The 19,651-nt window shown below is 42.1% G+C and overlaps 1 gene segment (V, D, J or C); it reads right to left on the reverse strand.

The window, feature by feature from the left end:
• Positions 1–1,273: 1,273 nt before the first annotated feature.
• Positions 1,274–19,345, reverse strand: LOC125104553 (immunoglobulin heavy variable 3-33-like). The segment is given in 3 exon segments: positions 1,274–1,300; positions 18,834–19,144; positions 19,248–19,345. Coding segments are annotated over 3 exon segments (384 nt in total).
• Between the last annotated feature and the right edge of the window lie 306 nt (positions 19,346–19,651).

Raw genomic sequence — 19,651 nt, forward strand, 5'->3', positions numbered from 1 at the left:
GTATTAGTCAGTGTTCTCCTGAAGAACACATAGCTCACTGGCCTACATCACTGAAAAGTCTGGGAAGTCTCATGATCTCCTATCACAAGGGACCCAGGATGGCCAGTGATGAAGGTCTCATCAGATTTTCATTGGGGTGTAGTCAGAGATCCTGGGGACTTGATGGTATAACTGCATCCAAGGGCAGGAGGTGACCAGTGTACCTGCTCATGCATGCACACGGGAAGTAAACATGAGGGAATTCCTCCTCCCACAGCCCTTTATTCTATTCAGAAGCTTAATGGATTGGATGATGTCCACGTACACAGAGACCATGGATAAAATCATCAATCTCTCCTAAAAACAGCCTCACAAAGCCCCAGAGAAACAATGTTCAATCTGGGCACCCATGTCCCTGTAATTTGACATATAGCATTAACCACCACTCATCAACTCCTGAAAACTGGGCATCCATATTCATTGCCTTAATCATACTCGTTTCCCAAGTAAAAAATAGTAATAGAGTTTCACCATATATGATACAAGTATCCTGCATACAACCAAGAACTCTCTAAACCTTTCTCCGAAGAGGGGGTGAAAATCTTAAGTGGTGTTTACTGTCCCCTTGATAGGTTTCCACTGAAATATTATGATGGAAAATTAAGATTTCTTTTTTTTTTAATTTATTTTCAGTGTTCCAGAATTCATTCATTATGCATCACACCCAGTGCTCCCTGCAATATGTCCCATCCATAATACCCACCACCAGGCTCCTCCAACCCTCACTCCCCTCCCATCCAAAATTGTTGGTTTGTTTTTCAGAGTCCATAGTCTCTTAATGGTTCATCTCCCCATCCAATTTCCCCCAAATCACTTCTCCTCTCCATCTCCCATGTCCTCCATGTTATTCCTTATGCTCCACAAATAAGTGAAACCATATGATACTTGACTCTCTCTGCTTGACTTATTTAACTCAGCTAATCTCCTCCAGTACATCCATGTTGTTACAAAAGTTGGGTCATTTTATCCAGATAAAAATATATGAAGGAGCCAATAAAATAGTAAAAGGGTGGCAAAGACCCCAGGAAAATGTGCTTAAACCAAATCAGAAGAGACCCCAAATCATTGGGGGAAGAAATGGGATAAAAAGAAGTTTAGAAAAGAAAATTAACAAAGAAAAAAATAAAGAAAAAATACAAAAAAGAATATATATATATATATATATATATATATATATATATATATATTAGACTGGTCAATAGAACAGGGTCACCCACTTAATTTGGGGAGTATTTTACTCTCTATGAAGAAAATAGCTCCCCTAGTTTTAAAGAATGAAAAACATATATAAGAATAAACATGATGAATGGGTGGAATATGACTATAAAGGTGAAAAAATTTTTAAAAAAATCTAGAAAAGGAGTTGATAAGATAAGTTGGTTGGGAGCATAAAGTGAAAGAAAGTGGAGAGAATTTGCTGAAGCTGCAGACTAGAACAAAGCCCTGTGCTAGATTTAGAGTATATTTTGATCTATTAGAAGAAGTTGTATCCCAAAATTTCTTATAAGAAAAAACTCTATGTGTATACAAAAAATAAGGTTAGATGCAATGAAGGATAAAATATGACTAGAATAATGAAGGTTCAAAAAGATTTTTTTTAAGAAAGGTATTGTTAAGATAAACTAGTTAAAAAATGTTAAAAGAGGTGAGAGTAAAATTAAAAATATTAGAATAAGAAAAAATAAATTTAAAAAATTTAATTAACTTTGCAAGACTAAGGAATCATGGGGAGAGAGCCATGAATTCCATGCTTTGCTTTCTCCTCCTCTGGAATTCTGCTGTTCTCCTTGGTCAGTGAACTTGGTGGGGGATGGATTTCTTGCTGATCTTCTGGGGGAGGGGCCTGTTGTAGTGATTTTCACGTGTTGTTGCCTGAGGCGGAATTGCACCGCCCTTACCAGGGGCCGGGCTAAATCATCCACTCGGGTTCGCTTTTGGGAGCTTTTTTCCCTGAGTGCTTTCTGTAGAGTTCTGGAGAATGGGAATGAAAATGGTGGCCTCCCAGTCTCTGGCTGGAGGAGTTGAGAGCTCGGGGCCCCACTCCTCAGTGGGCTGTCGGAGAAAAGCGCTCAATCACTCCTGTCTCCCTGGCCTCTGGCTGCTCTCCGAGCTCACCCAGCCTGTGACCGAGTGTCTCTGTCTCTGGCGCACAGTACCGCCTGGAGTCTCCAAACCCCACAGATCCCTGCACTCTTCCAGGGGAGTCTTCCCAGATCTTGTGGGATCCCTGATCACAGAGCAGTGGCGGGTGACATGGATCACCGTTTAAGGTAACCCCAAGCTGAGAGCTCACTTCTCAGCTCTGTCTCTGTAGTCGGCTTCCCCTCTCCAATACCGGCGAGCTCTGCTACACTCAGACACCCCGGATCCTCCTGTAACCCTGTGGTACCAGAGACCATTCTATCCCCACATTGGCTTCACCCTGGCTTAGCCTTTGGAGAGATGTCCCTCAGTGGAGCAGACTTTTAAAAGTTCTGATTTTGTGCTCCCTTGCTCTGCCACTTGCAGGGAGACGGTCCTTCCCGCCACAGTCTATCTTCCCATCACTTTGGATTCACTTCTCTGCTGGTCCTACTGTTGGGTCCCCTATGTTGGGTCCCCCAATAATGGGTCTGTGATTAAAGGAGCGAAACTGATACAAAGAGAAGGTCAAGCAAAGCTTTATTTCACACCAAGCATCGAGAATCAAACCGACTGGCCGGGGCCATGGCTCTTACAGAAAAGGCGACCCCTCCCTGCCTCACAGACTAACTTTTATAGAGCAAAGCCATGTGGTTGGACCTGGCCACATACAGGTGGCAAATGAGATTGTAACACACAGAGAAAGCTGCACAGTCATGCTAGGTGACACATAAGTGACCAATTGAATTACAATTTACACTATCATAGACATTTGAACTAGCCAAAACCTTGGTGAGAATTGGCACCCAAAGGGCAGGAACCACACTCCTTGGTAGCTAGGGAGACAGTATGCATACTTTACTGATTGGATGTCTCCACCTGACCCGACTCATCCCTGCATTAGGGCTGTTATCTCTACCGATCAGATCCACCCTTGTATTTGGGCTTTGTTACCTGGGACTGGCTTCCCCAACTTGCTTTTAAGTAAGTTCCCTTGGGAGGTGGGCAGGGTCAATTTAAGTTTTACTGCATAAGCAACAAAATTCAACAGAGGTGGGGCCGCTCTGGCTAAATAGGCCCTTACACTGCCTTTCAGAAAGTGGTCCATTTTATGTTTCTAGAATTGCTGCTCTTCTCTTTGAACTTCTCTTGGATTTGTAGGTGTTCAGAATGGTTTGATAAACTAATTAGCTGATTTCCTGCTACCTGAGGTCATCTTAGTCTGCTACTTCTCTGCCATCTTGACTCCTCCTCTCCTCTGTTACAATTTATTGAGGAGAAGAGTAAACATCACTCCTCTGGAAAGGGGTTTTGTGCTTTTGATTGTATGCAGGATATTTACATCATATCAGTTGAAATTATGACCATGTTACTTTCTCTATGTTCAGAATGAGTGTGATTTAAGGAGATGCATGTTAATGCTCACATTTACAGAAGGTTGATGTATGATGATTAACCCTATTTGTCAAAGTGACTGGGCCATGGGTGCCCAAATAAACATTTTTTCCGTGGGTGCCTGTAATGCTGTTTCAGAAGAGACTGGTATTTGTATCCATGGTGTCTGGGCCAGTGGGCATCATCCAATCTATTACAGTTTTGAAAAGAATGAAATGCAGAAGGAGGAAGAATTTCCTCATTCTTCCTTCCTGTATGCTTGATCTGGAACATTCCTGTCCTCGTGCCTTTGTTGACAGTTACCATTCAGGTCTCCAAGTTCCCCAACTTATGCTACTTCCATCCAAGCTAGTACATTAGACACCTGCAGCCCTTTCCCTAGAACCTGGCTGAGCCAGCTCATCCAGTAGATACTGAAGGTGAACCCACAGGCTGCACAGGAGTGATTTTGGGACCCCCAAGGTTTCACCAGGTCTCCTACAGACTCCACCAGCTGCACCTCACATAGACACCAGCAGGCACAAGATATCCTTGTCAGGAAACTGTCACAACTCCACACTGATCCTCTCATTCATATCTACTCACATAATGAATGTTTCTTGTTCACCACAAATTGCCTTTTAGAATAGTAACCAGGGAAACCCAGCCAACCACAATTTCCACGATTAGTTTTTTGTGTTCTGTCCTGATCACTGCATTGGAATACCTGGGATTCCTGGGCCTGGGGCTCTTCTCTCATATCTAGGGTCAGGGCTGGGACGTTTAATCAGCAGAAGGAGGGGCTTATTTGCATGTCCTCTGCCTATGCAGCTAGCTTGGGATCTATGTTGACAGAGAAAGCAGTTACAGTTAAGATGTGACTGCTTTTGATTCAGTGGTATTGACAACATTTGGGAAAACAGGATTCTTTTACCTTTGTTTTGTTTTTTAAAGATTTTATTTACTTATTTGACAGAGAAAGACATTGTGAGAGGGGGAACAGAAGCAGGCAGAGTGGGAGTGGGAGAATCAGGCTTTCCACTGAAGAGGGAGCCTGATGTGGGCTCAATCCCAGGACTCCAGGATCATGACCAGAGCTGAAGGCAGAGACTTAATGACTGAGTCACCTAGACACCCAGGAAGATAGGATTCTTGATTAAAAGACTTTCCAGAGTATACATTTGGGGTCCATGTGCTACTTCGTTTTTACATATTCACACAAATCTTGGGGCATAAGCATCATGTTACCACATAAAGAGATGTCAACCTACACCCAGAATTGTAGAGGGTTCGTGAGACATCAAAGAACACACATGAGGTGAGAGTGAGCTCCAGGATGTGTATCTGTGCTCTTCCCCATGGGACCTGCTGCCTTCCTGAATCACTTGGAGAACAGAATGGACAGGTTCATGAGGAATGTATAACCCATCCTGTAATGGGTTCAGGGTGGTTTGCTTATTCTAGAGTTTACCTGCAATACAGAGAGAATAGGGTTCTGAGGTGTGTTTCCAAGTCTCTCACATTGCACTCTCTCTGCCTTCCTCCTAGGTCATCTCTGGGGATTATCTGTAATAGCTGTGGTGTGTGTACTTGACACAAAATGAAGTTCTCAGATGTGGAGTGTGTGGTATGGGGAACACGGGGTCAGAGTCAACATTCTCAATAGTGAGAAGATCACATCCCCTTAGATTTTCCTGTATTTCCCCTGGAATTCCTCCTTTTCTCTTCCTTTGCACCTCATCCACACATAACTATTGGTCTTTCTCATGTTACCTTAGACTAGGTTTAATGTTCTAGAATGTATAAATGTTAATTTTGCTGTATGTCCTTTTATTTTTAGGGCTCATTTTTTAAAAGATTTTATTTATTTGACAGAGAGAGATCACAAGTGGGCAGAGAGGCAAGCAGAGAGAGAGAGGAGGAAGCAGGCTCCCCGCAGAGCAGAGAGCCCAATGTGGGATTCGATCCCAGGACCCTGAGATCATGACCTGAGCTGAAGCAGAGGCTTAACCACTGAGCCACCCAGGTGCCCCTAGGGCTCATTTTTGTCAGCATCAATCCTTGGGAATGTATCCATGTCACTGCATGTAGCAAAAATCCTCTGTTTTATTTTATTTTATTTTATTTTATTTTATTTTATTTTATTTTATTTTATTTTTTTCAGTGTTCCAAGATTCATTGTTTATGGACCACACCCAGTGCTCCACACAATACATACCGTCCTTAGTACCCACCACCAGGCTCACCCATCCCCCATCCTCCTCCCCTCCAAAACCCTCAGTTTGCTTCTCAGCGTCCACAGTCAGCTTTATTGGCAGCATTGCAGGCAAGGAACACAGAAGAATTTTATTTTATTTTATTTTTTAAGATTTTATTTATTTATTTGACAGACAGAGATCACAAGTAGGCAGAGAGGCAGGTGGAGAGAAAGGAGGAAGCAGGCTCCCCGCTGAGCAGAGAGCCCGACTGGGGCTCAATCCCAGGATCATGGAATCATGACTTGAGCTGAAGGCAGAGGCTTTAACCCACTGAGCCACCCAGGCGCCCAGGAGAATTTTATTTTTGAAGCACTTTTTAGGGTTGGGATCATTTCCAGTTTCAGGTATTTCAGTAAAGTTTCTTCCTAGCCTAGACTTGAAGGTGTAGTGTTCAGAGAATGTGTTATTTATACTTTCCACAACAACAACTAACCTGACGTAGATGTGGAGGCACACATTTGCATCAATGTGGGAGATTATCTGACTTGGGAAGGTTTTCTTATTATGTAGTTGTTCTTACAAGCTCAGATTCACACATGGGAATTAGTATTTACTTATTTACTCATTTCCTTCAGAGTGTTATGTTTAAGGTTAGTATTAGAGTTAGAGGTAGGGTTAGATTTAGGTTAGAAGTTAGGGGCTAAGGGCTAGGGCTTAGGGCATGTGCCCAGTATCCCAAAGATCAGAGAGTGCCCAAAAAATAAATCTCAACATTGGCTAGGATGAGACTAGACCTGGCAGCCATCTACCGAGCTGAGATAAGAATGGGATTAGAGATTATGCTGAGTGAAATGAGTCAAGCAGAGAGAGTCAATTATCATATGGTTTCACTTATTTGTGGAGCATAACAAATAGCATGGAGGACAAGGGGAGATGGAGAGGAGAAGGGAGTTGAGGGAAATTGGAAGGGGAGGTGAACCATGAGAGACTGTGGACTCTGAAAAACAATCTGAGGGTTTTGAAGGGGCGGGGGTTGGGATGTTGGGGGTACCAGCTGGTGGGTATTAGAGAGGACTCAGATTGCACGGAGTACTGAGTGTGGTGCAAAAACAATGAATACTGTTACGCTGAAAAGAAATAAAAACTTAAAAAGAAAAAGAATGGGATTTGAGGCTCTACATACTTGTTTTTAAAAATGTTGATTCCAGAGAGGGGCAAGATGGCAGAAGAGTACGGGACCTTATTTAAACTGGTACCTGAATTGACCTGGATACATTCCAGATCACTCTGAACACTCACAAAATCAAATTGACATGTTAGGTTATGTATCAGGATATATACCAAGAGATTATCTCTAGTAGCTGGTTTCGAGGTATGATGTGGAGAGTCGCGATTCTGCAGGCAGATATTGGAAGATAAATGGAAGGGGGTGGGAGCCTTCAGGACCCTGCACCTCCAGAGTGCAGAAGTCTCCAATGCTGGAGTCTGGGCACAGAGTTACAGACCAGTAGCCTTGGATAAAGGACTTTAGAGAACCCCCTCTCTGAAACATGGAGCTGCAGTGGCACATGTGTGAACTTGGGGCAGCTGCTGGTTTTAGAAGCACAAAGGGCAGAGACATGCCTGGATCTTGAAGCAAGTACTAGGAGTGTTGCTGTGGGGTGCACAACCCAGGACACTATGGTTTTTAGCACCACAGACAAAAATGGAGTCAGTGTGACGTGGAGAGCTTTCTGTAGAACAGACTGCAATCTCTCTGTTCTGAGACAGAAGTCTGAATATGGGCAGTTCTGCTCTGACTCTCGGAAGAGATGCAGAAAGCCACCAGCAAAAGCTTTCAGAGAACAAAAGCTCCCCCAAACTGGTTTTCACTGAGCACAACCCCCCCCCCACAGAGTGCAGGGTTGTGCCCAAAGAGGGTTGTCTGAAAACACCACCACAGGCTCCTCCCCCAGAAGTCAGGCTGAAAGAACAAGAGGTCTACAACCTAATGTCCCTATAGAACAGGTACATCTTGCTTGGATTGTGGTCAATAATTTGGACTTTGTATATTCCCCCAACCACCTCTCAACAGAATGACTAAGAGGAGAAAGCCCTTACACAGGAAAAATTCAGAGACTCTGACCTCTGCCACAGAACTAATGGATGTAGTTATAAGCAAGATAATCAGAAATAGACTTCAGGGTAACCGTTATACAGACAATAGCTAGGTTGGAGAAAACCATTAATGGCAGCATAGATTCTCTAAGGGCAGAAGTGAGAGATGATCTGGCAGAACTTAAAAATTTTGTCAGTAAGATCCATTCGAATCTAGATACTCTTTTATTTTTTGATTTTGCTAGAGAAACTACTTAGCACCCATTATCTTGGTTTTTTCCACATATGCACCCCATCATCGTGATGTAGGTACCAGTTTTACCACTATTTTACAGGTGGGTATGTACACACCGCAGCACAGAATGGTTGTGTGAATGTCCAGGTGAGCACAGCAGATGACGTTGAGCCCCAGTGTCTGAGTCTGTGCTCCTCACCATGGGACCTGTTTGTTCCCTTGAACCTCCTGCAGGACAGAGCTGGACATGAGATTTTCAGGCTTCCTGAATTTCCCGAATTCCCAGTAGCCTGATGTGTGGAGACCAGGTCTTTCTGTCACAGAAACTTGGTGACACTGAGAATCCCTGACAGAGACTCACAGAGCTTCTGGAGATGCTGTGGGTTATCAACAACACAAGGGACATTTACGCCTGTTCTCTCTGTACACGTCAATGGAACTTTAAATAAAGATAAAATAATGGAATTATTAATTCAAAAATTAACGTCAGAACACCTGTGATCAGAAAGCATGCTGTTAGTTGAAGACAACTCTTCATTCCTGAAATGGAGATCATTGTACTTCTACATTCACATTTATTGCCATGATGATATAAATTATTTTTATCCCAGTGCTTCACCCTTGGCAAGTTTGGTTTTTGTCATTTTGATGGTTTATTCCAGAAAATGGAGGACCCTTCTGTATTTCCACAGATTTACAAACTGTTTACTGTGTTTCTGTGTGGGAGAAGTTAACAGAGCATTTAGCTGGAAACCCGAGAGAGGAGATCAGCCCTCAACCAACCTTTTGTCTTGGATTATGAGCTCCGTGGCTCTTGAGTCAGAGGGCTTGTGAGTGCACCCTGATGGTCCCAGTGCACCAGCAGGTGTCACAGACCCTTGCAGAGATACAGGGACTCCTCTTTTCCCTTCCCGATTTACCCAACATGCGAGGAGTTACCCTCTCAGTGTAACCACTACAGATTGTCCTGTTGAAAGGATATGTCCTCATACTCACCTCCTTTACTTGTGCTCCTCACTCTGCTCCTTAGGTTACAACATCCAGCTCTATTTATTGTATTCAGAGGTGAGCAGGAATATTGGATCAAGTCCCTAGGATCTATCAGGTGCCCTCAATCCACCGAGGTCTTTCCCTCCTGAGGGTATAAATTCATGGCAAGAACATGTATGGGATTGTATGGTAAATTCTATTGTATGGGAAATGTCTCCTGTCTCAGTAAGGTGAGGGTCAGCTGCTTGTCCTGGGAGGAGTAGTCCTAGAAACCATGTCTGTATATTTTTCTAATTATATTTGATGTGAATCACTAATGAAATTGCCATTGGTCTGAGAATTGTCTTCAGTAGTTATTGGATTTTAGTCATTCTGACAAGCATGAGGTGACATCTTTCCATGGTTTTGATTTGTGCTTCCCTGATGATGACTGACGTTGAGCATCTTTTCATGTATCTGATAGCCATCTGGATGTCTTCTTTCAATAAGTGTTTATTCCTTGTTTTCTTCTCACCGTTTCTTAATTGCATTATTTCTGTGTTGAGTGTGGTAAAGTCTTTATAGATTATAGGTATTAAACTTTATCAGATATGTTTTTTCCAAATATCTTCCCCCATTTATGACTCATATGTGGAAATTATGAAGGAAAACAGATGAACATAAGGGAAGTGGGAAAAGAAAAAATGAGGGAGGGAAAAAACATATGTGACTCTTAATAATAGAGAACAAAGCGCAGGTTGATGGAGGCAGATGTGTGAGGATTAGGGAGATGATGAGCATGAAAGAAGGCACCGGTTTTGATGAACACTAGGTGTTGTATGTAAGGATGAATCAGTGAATTATACTCCATAAACCAAGATTACACTGTGTGGTAACTAATAAAATTTAACTTAAAAATAAAATAAATAAGAAAATAGCAGCAGCTACTGGAATACATGGGTGGTGTCAGGCAGTGAGGACCAGGGAAACAACAACATGCATCCTCAAGCTTGGGCTTGTACCCTGAGGAGGGATGGGAAGTGCAAGGAAAGGCCAGCTGACACTTGTCCATGCTTTCTGAGTACTCAGAGGCACCGCTGTGAACCAGCCCAGCCCAGCAGCTCAGGACGACCACACTTGGGCAGGATGTGGGATGCAAGGTGTTTGGACAGCTGCCAGTGAGGTGTCGGCACAGATGAGTTAGGAAATGCCAACACATATGGCTCCACACAGAGAGTCATGACTGTTTTAGTTAATTAATGTCCAAAACCAGTCAGGGAGAAAATTGATAAATGCAAGGAGTTGAGTCTCTTTACTCTAATCTCAATGATTATGACCTTTGAGACATAATTTCTCTCTTTGAACCTAAATTATTCTATTCAAATTATTCTGATTATTCAAATTATTCTATTCAAATTATTCTGAAACTTTAAAAACATTCACTAAATGTATGAGTGTAGATTTTCTGTATTAGTTGTTTAAAATGCCTGCCTTTGTTTTATTTTAGAAAAAATATACCATATAATATGTAGATTCTTAAATTTTTGAAATGTAAAATGCAATGGTGACAAGCATATGCACCACATGATTTCACACTGAAGCATCTCCAACAGAGTCTCATTTCTTCCACCACACCTGACATGTGGTCCAGCCCTTCCATGTTCAGGGCCTCAGGACTGGACCTTAGTCTTGCGCCTCATAGGATGTCATCCATACCTTTCCAAGAGCTTCCTGGTGTTATTGATTTAACCGAGTAGAGTTGAGATACATAGAGTATGTTTAATGTTTACCAGTTGTGTTCCTTTCTTCTCTCACGTACAAAGGACATAAACAGAAGGCAATTATGCAAAAGTTAAAATAAAGCAAATGAATAGTCAAGAAGCAAAATTTAAAAATAGGCAAGCTGTCCTGGTGATCACAGCTTTGCTGTAAAGCTTGAAATCAGGTAACGTGATGTCACCAGTTTTATTTTTGTTTTTCAACATTTCCTTAGCGATTCGGGGTCTCTTCTGGTTCCATACAAATTTCTGGATTATTTGCTCCAGCTCTTTGAAAAATACCGGTGGAATTTTGATCAGAATGGCCTTAAAGTATAGATTGCTCTAGGCAGTATAGACATTTTAACAATGTTTATTCTTCTGATCCAAGAGCATGGAATGGTCTTCCATCTTTTTGTGTCTTCTTCAATTTCTTTCATGAGTGTTCAGTAGTTCCTAGACTACAGATCCTTTACCTATTTGGTTAGGTTTATTCCCAGGTTCTTATGGTTCTTGGTAATATAGTAAATGGAATCAATTCTTTAATTTCCCTTTCTGTATTTTCATTGTTAGTGTATAAGAAAGCCACTGATTTATGTACATTGAGTTTGTATCCTGCCATGTTACTGAATTACTGTATGAGTTCTAGTAGTTTGGGGGTGGAGTCTTTTGGGTTTTCCATATAAAGAATCATGTCATCTGCGAAGAGAGAGAGTTCAACTTCTTCATTGCCAATTTGAATACCTTTTATTTCTCTTTGTTGTCTGATTGCTGTTGCTTGGACTTCTAATAGTATGTTGAACAAGAGTGGTGAGAGTGGTCATCCTTGTCGTGATCCTGATCTCAACGGGAAGGCTGCAAGCTTTTTGCCATTGAGGATGATATTTCTGAGGGTCTTTCATAGATAGATTTTGTGAAGTTCAGGAATGTTCCCTCTATCCCTATACTTTGAAGTGTTTTAATCAGGAACGCATGCTGGATTTTGTCAAATGCTTTTTCTGCATCAATTGAGAGGAACATGTGGTTCTTCTCTCTTCTCTTATTAATCTGTTCTAACACACTGATTGATTTGCGAAAGTTGAAACATCCTGTAACCCAGGAATAAATCCCACCTGGTCATGGTGGATAATCTTTTCAATGTGCTGCTGGATCCTGTTTGCTAACATCTTGTTGAGAATCTTAGCATCCATATTCATCAGTGATATCGGTCTGAAATTCTCCTTTTTGGTAGGGTCTTTGCCTGGTTTGGGAATCAGCGTAATGCTGGCTTCATAGAAAGAGTCTGGAAGTTTTCCTTCTGCTTCAATTTTTTGAAACAGCTTCAGGAGATAGGTGTTATTTCTTCTTTGAAAAGTTTGGTAGAATTCCCAGGGAATCCTTCAGGTCCTGGGCTCTTGTTTTTTGGGAGGTTTTTGATCACTGCTTCAATCTCGTTACTAGATATTGGTCTATTCAGGTTGTCCATTTCTTCCTGGTTCAATTTTGGGAGTTTATATTTTTCCAGGAATGCATCCATTTCATCTAGCTTGCTTAGCTTATTGGCATATAACTGTTGATAATAACTTCTGATGATTGTTTCTACTTCCTTGGTGTTAGTTGTGATCTCTCCCTTTTCATTCATAATTTTATTAATTTGGGCTTTCTCTCTTTCCTTTTAGATTAGTGTGGCCAATGGTTTATCGATCTTATTGATTCTTTCAAAAAACCAGCTTCTAGTTTCATTGATACGTTCTGCTGTATCTCTGGTTTCTACCTCATTGATCTCAGCTCTAATCTGGATTATTTCCCTTCTTATGTGTGGAGTTGGTTTGATTTGTTGTTGATTCTCCAGTTCTTTAAGGTGTAGAGACAGCTGCTGTGTTCTGGATTTTTCAATTTTTTTGAGGGAGACTTGGATGGCTATATATTTCCCCCTTAGGACCGCCTTTGCTGTATCCCATAGGTTTTGGACCGAAGTGTCTTCATTCTCATTTGTTTCCATGAATTGTTTCAGTTCTTCTTTGATCTCCTGATTGATCCAAGCATTCGTAAGCAAGGTGGTCTTTAGCTTCCAGGTGTTTGAGTTCCTTCTGAGCTTTTCCTTGTGATTGAGCTCCAGTTTCAAAGCACTGTGATCTGAGAATATGCAGCGAATAATCTCAGTCTTTTGGTATCAGTTGAGTCCTGATTTGTGACCCAGTATGTTTTCTATTCTTGAGAAGGTTCCATGTACACTTGAGAAGAATGAGTATTCTGTTGTTTTAGGGTGGAATGTTCTGTATATATCTATGAGGTCCACCTGGTCCAATGTGTCACTCAATTCCCCTTTTTCTTTATTGATTTTCTGCTTTTATGATCTGTATATTACTGAGAGAGGCTTGTTAAGATCTCCTACTATTAATGTATTCATATCAACATGACTCTTTATCTTGATCAATAGTTTTCTTATGTTATTGGTTGCTCCCATATTGGGGGCACAGATATTACAATTGTTAGTACATCTGGTGGATAATCCCTTTAAGAATTATGTAGTGTAATCAAAATGGATAAAACACCTCAATGTGAGACAGGAATCCATCAGAATCCTAGAGGAGAACATAGGCAGTAACCTCTTCGATATCAGCCACAGCAACTTCTTTCAAGATATGTCTCCAATGGCAAAGGAAACAAAAGAGAAGATGAACTTTTGGTACTTCATCAAGATCAAAAGCTTCTGCACAGCAAAGCAAATAGTTAACAAAACAAAGAGGCAATCCACGGAATGGGAGAAGATATTTGCAAATGACAATACAGACAAAAGGTTGATATCCAGGATCTATAAAGAACTCCTCAATCTCAACACACACAAAGCAGCCAATCATATAAAAAATGGGCAGAAAATATGAACAGACACTTCTCCAATGAAGACATACAAATGGCTATCAGACTCATGAGAAAATGTTCATCATCTCTAGCCATCAGGGAGATTCAAATTAAAACCACATTGAGATACCACCTTACTCCAATTAGAAAGTCCAAAATTAGCAAGACAGGAAACAACATGTGTTGGAGGGGGTGAGGAGAAAGGTAAACCCTCTTACACTGTTGTTGGGAATGAAAGTTGATGCAGCCAATTTGGAGAACAGTGTGGAGATTCCTCAAGAAATTAAAAATAGAGCTTCTCTATGACCCTGCCATTGCACTACTGGGTATTTACCCTCAAAGATACAGATGTAGTGAAAAGAAGGGCCATCTGTACCCCCAATGTTCATAGCAGCAATGGCCACGGTCGCCAAATTGTGGAAAGAAGCAAGATGCTCTTCAATGGACGAATGGATAAGGAAGATGTGGTCCATATACACTATGGTGTATTATGCCTCCATCAGAAAGGATGAATACCCAACTTTGTAGCAACATGGACGGGACTAGAAGAGATTATGCTAAGGGAAATAAGTCAAGCAGAAAGAGTCATTTATCATATGGTTTCACTTATTTGTTAAGTATAACAAATAGAATGGAGGACAAGGGGAGATGGAGAGGTGAAGGGAGTTGAGGAAAATTGGAAGGGGAGATGAACCATGAGAGACTATGGACTCTGAAAAACAATCTGAGGGTTATAAAGGGGCGTGGGATGGGAGGTTGTGGGCACCAGGTGGGGGGTATTAGAGAAGGCACGGATTGCATGGAGCACTGGGTGTGGTGCAAAAACAATGAATACTGTTATGCTGAAAAGAAATTAGAAAATAATTATTAAAAGAAAAAGAAATTATATAGTATCCTTTTGTATCTCTGAGTACAGACCTTAGTTTAAAGTCTAATTTATCTTATATGAGAATCGCTACCCTGGCCTTCTTTTGAGGCCCATTGGCATAAAAGATTCTTCTCCACCCCTTCTCTTTAAATCTGGGTGTATCTTCAGTTTCAAAATTGGTCTCTTGTAGACAACATATGGATCGGTCCTGTTGTTTTATCCAATCTACAACCCTGTGCTGTTTTATGGGTGCATTAGGCCATTCTCATTGAGAGTGATTATTGATAGATACGTTTTTATTGACATCGTGTTACCTTTGAAGTCTTTCTGTCTGTAGATTGTCTCGATTTTTCTGTTCAATGATATTCTTAGGACTTTTCCTCTTTTATAGAACCCCCCTTAATATTTCCTGCAGTGTGGGCTTGGGGTTGCATAGCCTTTTAAGCCTTGCCAGTCTTGGAATCTCTTTATCTCTCCATCCATTTTGAATGTCAGTCTTGCTGGATAAGGTATTCTTGGCTGCATGTTGTTCTCATTTCATGCCCTGAATATATCTTGCCAGCCCTTTCTGGCTTGCCAGGTCTCTGTGGACAGGTCTGACGTTATTCTGATGGACTTTTCTCAGTATGTAAGGAGCTTCTTTGTCCTAGCTGCTTTCAAGAGGGTCTGCCTACAATTATAATTCTTCATTCGTAGTATTAGGTGTCTCAAAGGCTTTCAAGAATCTCTAATCTTGGGAGGAAACCGTTCTGCCTCTAGTACATGAACACTGGTTCCATTCGCGAGATTGGGAAAATTTTAATGAAGAACTTGTTCCACTATATCTTCTAGACTTCTTTTTTCCCCCTCCCCTTCATGGATTCCAGTAATTCTGACGTTATAACATTTCATGGCATCATTTATTTCCCTGATTCTGTTTTCGTGGCTTCTAAGTTGTTTGTTCCTGGCTTCCTCCTGATCCTTTCTTTCTGTCTGTTTGTCCTCCAAATCACTAATTCTATCTTCTGTCTCAGTTTTCCTAGCTTTTAGAGAATTTAGTTTAGATTGGAACTCATGAGAGCATTTTGAACATCATCCCTGGTTCCTTTAAGTTCTGCCCTAACATTGTGAACATCCTGTCTGGTCGCTTTCAGTTCTGCCCTAATCAATTCCGTTTGGTCATCCATGGCTTATGTATAACATTATATACTATCAGGACAAACACAAATACACAGAAACACTGGCAGAAGAAAAAGATGGGAGAGTGGTTATAAATTCTCAGTGTGGGCGAGGAAGGTCATTTTGAAGGTTATTTTGATTCTTCCTGGATGTATCTTTTTTTTTAAGATTTTATTTATTTATTTGACAGAGAGAGAGAGAGAGAGAGAGAGAGAGAGAACACAAGTAGGCAGAGAGGCAGGCAGAGAGAGAGCAGGCTCCCCGCTGAGCAGAGAGCCAAACCGGGGCTTGATTCCAGGACCCTGGGATCATGACCTGAGCCAAAGGCAGAGGCTTTAACCCACTGAGCCACCCAGGTTCCCCTAAGGATTTTATTTATCTGATTGAGAGACAGTGAGAGAGGAAATACAAGCAGGGGGAGTGGGAGAGGGAGAAGCAGGCTCCCTGCTGAGCAGGGAGCCCATTCTGGGGCTCAATCCCAGAACCCTGGGATCATGACCTGAGCCAAAGGCAGATGCTTAATGACTGAGCCACCCAGGCACCCTAGATGTATCTTGATATCTTTGTTAAAGGACTCAACTTTCCTAAGATAAAGGGGGATTAAAAATTGGTTTACCTATAGGGGTAGCATTGATTGGGGAAAGGGGATTACCTTGAAGGTTAACTCTATATGAATATTAGAAAATAAAAATAAAAAAGTAATAAATTAGACTAAACTAAACTAAAATTAAAAAGAAATTAAAAAGAAAAGAAAAGAAAAAGAAAAACATGGGTATATGTATCAAAAAGTTCAGGTTAAAAGGTTATTATGGAATTTGATGTACTGGACATCTCACTATTATGGTAAATAGGTTAAAAATTATCTATATAAAAAAATGAAGCAGAATAGTGGGAACGAGTTAAAAATAAAAGTTTTTCTATGAAGTAGTGGTGGTTGTTCTCTTGTCATCTTTTTTTTTTCTTTTTTTCCCCCACTGGTTGGTTTTCTGTGGGAGGGGCCTGCCACGTGGGTTTTCCATCAATGATGATCCCTGAGTTAAGTCCTCCTCCCCCACCCCAAGGTGGTGGGCTCTGAGGAAACCGGTTTTTCAGGCTTTGGTTCTCTGGAGGTTTTTTGTTTTTTTTTTTTTTAAATTTTTTCAGCATAACAGTATTCATTGTTTTTGCACCACACCCAGTGCTCCATGCAATCCGTGCCCTGTCTAATACCCACCACCTGGTTTCCCCAACCTCTCACCCCCCCGCACCTTCAAAACCCCCAGATTGTTTTCCAGAGTCCATAGTCTCTCATGGTCCACCTCCCCTTCCATTTTCCCCCAACTCCTTTCTCCTCTCTAACTCCCCTTGTCCTCCATGCTATTTGTTATGCTCCACAAATAAGTGAAACCATATGATAATTGACTCTCTCTGCTTGACTTATTTCACTCAGTATAATCTCTTCCAGTCCTGTCCATGTTGCTACAAAAGTTGCTCTGGAGGTTTTTATGTTTGTTCATTTGTTTTCTCTCGCCTTGACAGCTTTTGATGGTTTTGGGGGGTTTAGAGGAAACAAACTGCACCCCGAACTCCCTCTCAGAGAGAAGCCTCAGTCTGATCCCCTGTGGGTGCTGCAGAGCACATAAGATCCCCCTTGGCTGCTGGCAGAGCTTGTTCCGAGTCATGGTCCCTGGGAACACAGGATCTCGGGCTTGTATCCAAAACCACAGCAGCGGTGGCTGTCTGGGCAGCTCCAGACCACCGGAGAGGTTCCAAGCAGCGATCGCACACTGAGATTTTCCCGCTGGCCTGGGTTGGGAGTGCCTTGTTTTTCCAGGTCTAGAGCACCAGGCTGGTGCCTGCGTGCACCTCTCTCAAGGGAGGGTGTGGGGGTTGCACGTCTCAGGCTCTGATAGCATGGTGAGGCATTCTGTTGTCTGGCCAAGCTCCTAGCCCCAGGGGATTCAGACCCCATGTGTTCTCGGGCCCAATGGTGTCTCAGGGACTAAGACCTGGTTTCTCCACTGCACTCTCTCCAGTTCAGTGCCAGGGGTGGCTGTCCTTCGTTTGGGGACTTAAGCCCCTGTCCCTACTGCCCTGATTCCCACAATCCCCCCCCCCCGAGATCCTTTGCTCTTTTTGAGTGCTTTCAACCAGACTGCAAGTTAATGCTGTTTCCCAGACGCAGGGCACTCTTGTATTGGGGTATTACTTTCCAATCAGTCGCCTCTGGTGGCTCCCGCCCCCTTTTGTTTATCTTCTAATATCCGTCCGATGTTCCCACTCTGCTTTACCTGCTCACTGGTGTCTTGTGCCCCTGTAGAGATCCAGATGTGTATAATTCTGATCTCAGACTGACTTCATGGATGATCAGAGTTCTTTGGTAGGTAATCAGCTCACTTTAGGGTACAGGTTGAAATGGCGCCTCCTCCTACTTCCCCACTATCCTGTCTCCCCCCCCCCCTTGGCTAATTGATTTATAAAAAATGAATCAGACCCTGGTTTCTTTCATCTCTTCTGTTGTTTCCTAGTTTCTATATAATTTATTTCTGCTCTAATCTTGCTATTTCCTTCCTCCTGCTATATACAGGTTTCAGTTGATTTTTTCTGGCCCCTTTAGGTGTAATGTTTGTGGTTTATTTGATATTTTTCTTGCTTCTTGAGGTCTTCCTGTATGCTGTGTATTTATGTCTTAGGACCACTTTTGCTTCAGAGAAATTACATGATTGTGATAGAGGTTTTATACTCGTGTGTGTGTGTGTGTGTGTGTGTGTGTGTGTGTGATTTTTCTGGCTCTGCTGGAGGATTTTGTGATCCACAGTGACTTCCACTGTGATTACTTTAAAGGTTTTGTTACCTGCATCAGGATATTTGTAATTTATTGGTATTTAAGGACAAGAGGAAACTAATGTACTTAACTCTGTGTTTTGTGCATGCTGGTATATTTGTCTTCCTGCTACAACTATGTTTCTAAGTCAGAGAGTGAATAGGTAAGCACAGAATGATGTCAAGGAGGCTCCCTTGAGGAAACTGCTCTATGGAGAGGAAACCCCAGACCCTGACTGGAAACCTACCACAGCTTCCATCTGCACCTGCTCCTGGGATTAAAGACAGAATTGGTGAGTAGTGTGCACCCTCTGCTGGTCTGATACCATTGTAGTTTGAGGTTGGTGTCTGGGCTCACACTGAGGTCCCCTCACTGTGTCTGTGGCACAATAATACACGGCCGTGTCCTCGGCTCTCAGGCTGTTCATCTGCAGATACAGCATGTTCTTGCCATTGTCTCTGGAGATGGTGAATTGGCCCTTCACAGAGTCTGCATAGTATGTGCTACTTCCATCATACCAAATAACGGCGACCCACTGCAGCCCCTTCCCTGGAGCCTGGCGGACCCAGCTCATGTGATAGTTACTGAAGGTGAATCCAGAGGCTGCACAGGAGAGTCTCAGGGACCCCCCAGGCTTCACCAGGTCTCCCCCAGACTCCACCAGCTGCACCTCGCACTTGACACCTGTAGACACAAGACATCCCAGTCAGGAATCTATTACACACCCATGGTTTCTCTCACTCATATCCACCCACATCCTCAATTTCTTTTGTTCTCCATAAATTACCTTTTAAAAGAACAACAAGGAAAACCCAGCCAAGCACAAATTCCATCGTGAGTTCTCTGTGTTCTGTCCTGATCAGTGAACGTGGACACGTAGAAATCCCAGGCCTGGGGTTCCTCTCCCAGCTGCATGGTCCTGGCTGGGCTGTTTTATTCAGTGGAGGGAAGACCCTATTTGCATATACTCTGAGTATATACTTAGCTCGAGACATAGGTTCAATTCTTTTCAAGTTAAAAACAAAGATTCCATTGTTTGTAGATCACTTTGATTAGATGGCACTGTGTCAGTATGTAGCATTTTAATGTATGAACAGAATTGTCTTTTCTTCTTTTTTTCTATTACAGCATTTTTAAAATCATTTTTAAAATTTATTTTCAGCATAACAGTATTCATTGTTTTTGTACCAC

This window comes from Lutra lutra, chromosome 7 (assembly GCF_902655055.1).
Source record: "Lutra lutra chromosome 7, mLutLut1.2, whole genome shotgun sequence".
NCBI classification, from domain to species: domain Eukaryota; kingdom Metazoa; phylum Chordata; class Mammalia; order Carnivora; family Mustelidae; genus Lutra; species Lutra lutra.